The 2,878-nt window shown below is 42.0% G+C and overlaps 1 gene segment (V, D, J or C); it reads left to right on the top strand.

The window, feature by feature from the left end:
• Nucleotides 1-1,727: 1,727 nt before the first annotated feature.
• LOC109492277 lies at nt 1,728-2,537 on the top strand. The segment is given in 2 exon segments: nt 1,728-1,888; nt 1,990-2,537. Coding segments are annotated over 2 exon segments (579 nt in total).
• Nucleotides 2,538-2,878: the final 341 nt, after the last annotated feature.

The raw sequence follows: 2,878 nt of genomic DNA, 5'->3' as shown, positions 1-2,878 counted from the left end.
AAAGAATCGATAAACAAAACTAAAAGGCAACTGACAAATGGGAGTAGATATTTGAAAATGACATATCAGATAAAGAGTTAGTTTTCAAAATATATAAAGAACTTATCAAACTCAACACTCAAAAAAACAAATAATCCACCACGGATAAAGAAAATGTGGTATATATACACAATGGAGTATGGCTCGGCAATCAAAAAGAATGAAATCTTGCCATTTGCAACTATGTGGATGGAACGGGAGGGTATTATGCTAAGTGAAGCGAGTCAGTCAGAGAAAGACAAAAATCTTATGACTTTACTCATTTAAGGTCTTTAAGAAACAAACCAGATGAACATAAGGGAAGGAAAACAAAAATAATATAAAAACAGGGAGGGGGACAAAACAGAAGAGACTCATAAATATGGAGAAAAAATTGAGGGTTACTGGAGGGGTTGTGGGAGGGAATGGGCTAAATGGGAAAGGGGCACTAAGGAATCTACTCCTGAAATCCTTGTTGCACTATATTCTAACTAATTTGGATATAAATTTTAAAAAATAAAAACCAAACATGTTAATGACAAAAAAGGAGAAGAAAATTACCTCCACATGAATAGGGCCCCTATGAAAGCCCACCTCTGACAGCATATTGAACAGTAAAATACGAAAACCATTCCTGCCACATCAGGAGCCAGGCAATGATGATCACCCCCAACATAAGTATTCCACATGATAATGTGAAGAATAAACATGCTGCCTCAAACCATATCATCGTGTCACATTGCTGATTTGGATGAAAGCCACGTGAGAAACAGCCAGTCCAAGGACACTCAAGACTGTCCTTTGTCCCTTGACAGCAGGAAATAAATCTCCCCTGGGAAAACTCCCTTCCCTGTGCCAGGAGGGGAGAACCATCCTTAGCACCAGAATAAGGAACACAGGGACAAGAAGGATGTGCAAACAAACCTAGTTACTTGTTGACAAATTAAATAGCCCAAACCCACACCTTTGCCTTAACTCTTGCCAAATCCAAAGTTTTGTTGTCTGAAAGTCATAAGTGCCACCTGCTTTGTTCATTCTCTGGGTATCATATCATTAGGAAGGCCGTGCACTTGCAAAATGAAATTTAACATCCCCTTTAGATCAGCCTTATTTCAATTGAATCCTTACACGGGAGTCTAGGATAGACTTATCCTACAACTGGAAGAAGTACCCACAAACTTTGGCAATAAAAAGAAATAAAAGACATTTAAATCAGTAAGGAGGAAGGAAAATTACTTGTTTGCAGATGACATGATCTTAAAAATAACAAAAGCCTAGAGATACCACAAAAAATATTAGAACTAATTTTTAAAAATGAGGAAAAGGGCAGGATACAAAAAGAAAAAAAAATAAATGAATAAAAAATAAACCACCTGTGATTCTACACACCAGCATTGAAATATATGCAAAACAAATAACAAAATAATACAATTGAAAATGGCACAGAATAAAGTATTTTGGATTAAACTTCAAAAAATATGTAAAACACTTGTAGAGTGAAAATGATCTATGTTGATGAAAGACCTGTAAAAATGCACACAGGACTGCAAATATACCTGGGCTCACTGATTAGAATTCTTCATATTGTCACAGCACCATCTACACAAACTAAACTATAAGTGCATCCCTAACCCTGTCGTTCACTATTTAGAATCAAATTTAAGTCTGGAGTGTGATATATATGTCAGAGCACATGCAAATGAAGCCCTCTCTGTGCTGATAAAACCAGCCCAGTCCCGACACTGTAGCTGGGAGAGAAGCCCCAACCCCGGGAGTCCCAGGTGCTCCCATTCTGTGATCAGCACAGAACACAGACACCACACCATGGAGTTTGTGCTTGGCTGGGTTTTCCTTGTTGCTCTTTTAAAAGGTAATTCATGGTGAACGAGAGACACTGAGCATGTGAGTGGATATGAGTGAGAACCAATGGATGTGTGACAGTTTACTGACCAACATGTCTTGTGTCTGCAGGTGTCCAGTGTGATGTGCAGCTGGTGGAATCTGGGGGAGACCTGGTGAAGTCTGGGGGGTCCCTGAGACTCACCTGTGTGGCCTCTGGATTCACCTTCAGTAGCTATAGCATGAACTGGGTCCGCCAGGCTCCAGGGAAGGGGCTGCAGTGGGTCGCATATATTAGTAGTAGTGGAGGTAGCATATACTACGCAGACTCCGTGAAGGGCCGATTCACCATCTCCAGAGACAATGCCAAGAACACGCTGTATCTGCAGATGAACAGCCTGAAGACCGAGGACACGGCCACATATTACTGTGCGAGTGACACAGTGAGGGGACTTCACTGGGAGCCCAGACACAAACCTTCCTGCAGGAGGGGAACAGCACCACCAGGGGGTGAACACTATGCACAATTTTGCTTTGTGTTCCCAGGAGCAGGTGCAGTTGGAGGATACAGGCAGGTTTCCTGTCAGGGTCTTGGGGCTTCCTCTCCACACAGCCGTTTCCCCAGGGATCCACCCTGGACACAGGATTCTGTGATTACCTATTAACCCTGAATTAGCAACTGTGTTGTCATAGGAAAACTACCCTAACATGCACAAAAGACGCAGTTCTTTGCATTCCTTACTCCTGTCTCTCTATATGAGTGAATTGCAGATTTCCTGACGCACAACAGCTGAACCTTTACAGGAGTCCCAGATGCACTCACTGTGCAGCCAGGACCACAGGATCCCACAGCTCCCCATCATCTTCACCCAGCGCTTTCCCCAATCAAAAAACGTGACACTTCCCTCATGGCACTTGCTACTCAGGATTTTAAATGAGCTACAGCTTTATTCAATTCCTCTAAAGAAGAGATAATTCATCTCCGTGTATTAGTCAGGATTCTTCTGAGGCACAGAAACCG

The sequence above is a fragment of the Felis catus genome, chromosome B3 (assembly GCF_018350175.1).
Source record: "Felis catus isolate Fca126 chromosome B3, F.catus_Fca126_mat1.0, whole genome shotgun sequence".
Lineage (NCBI taxonomy): Eukaryota > Metazoa > Chordata > Mammalia > Carnivora > Felidae > Felis > Felis catus.
This window is presented reverse-complemented; position numbering and strand designations above follow the sequence as displayed.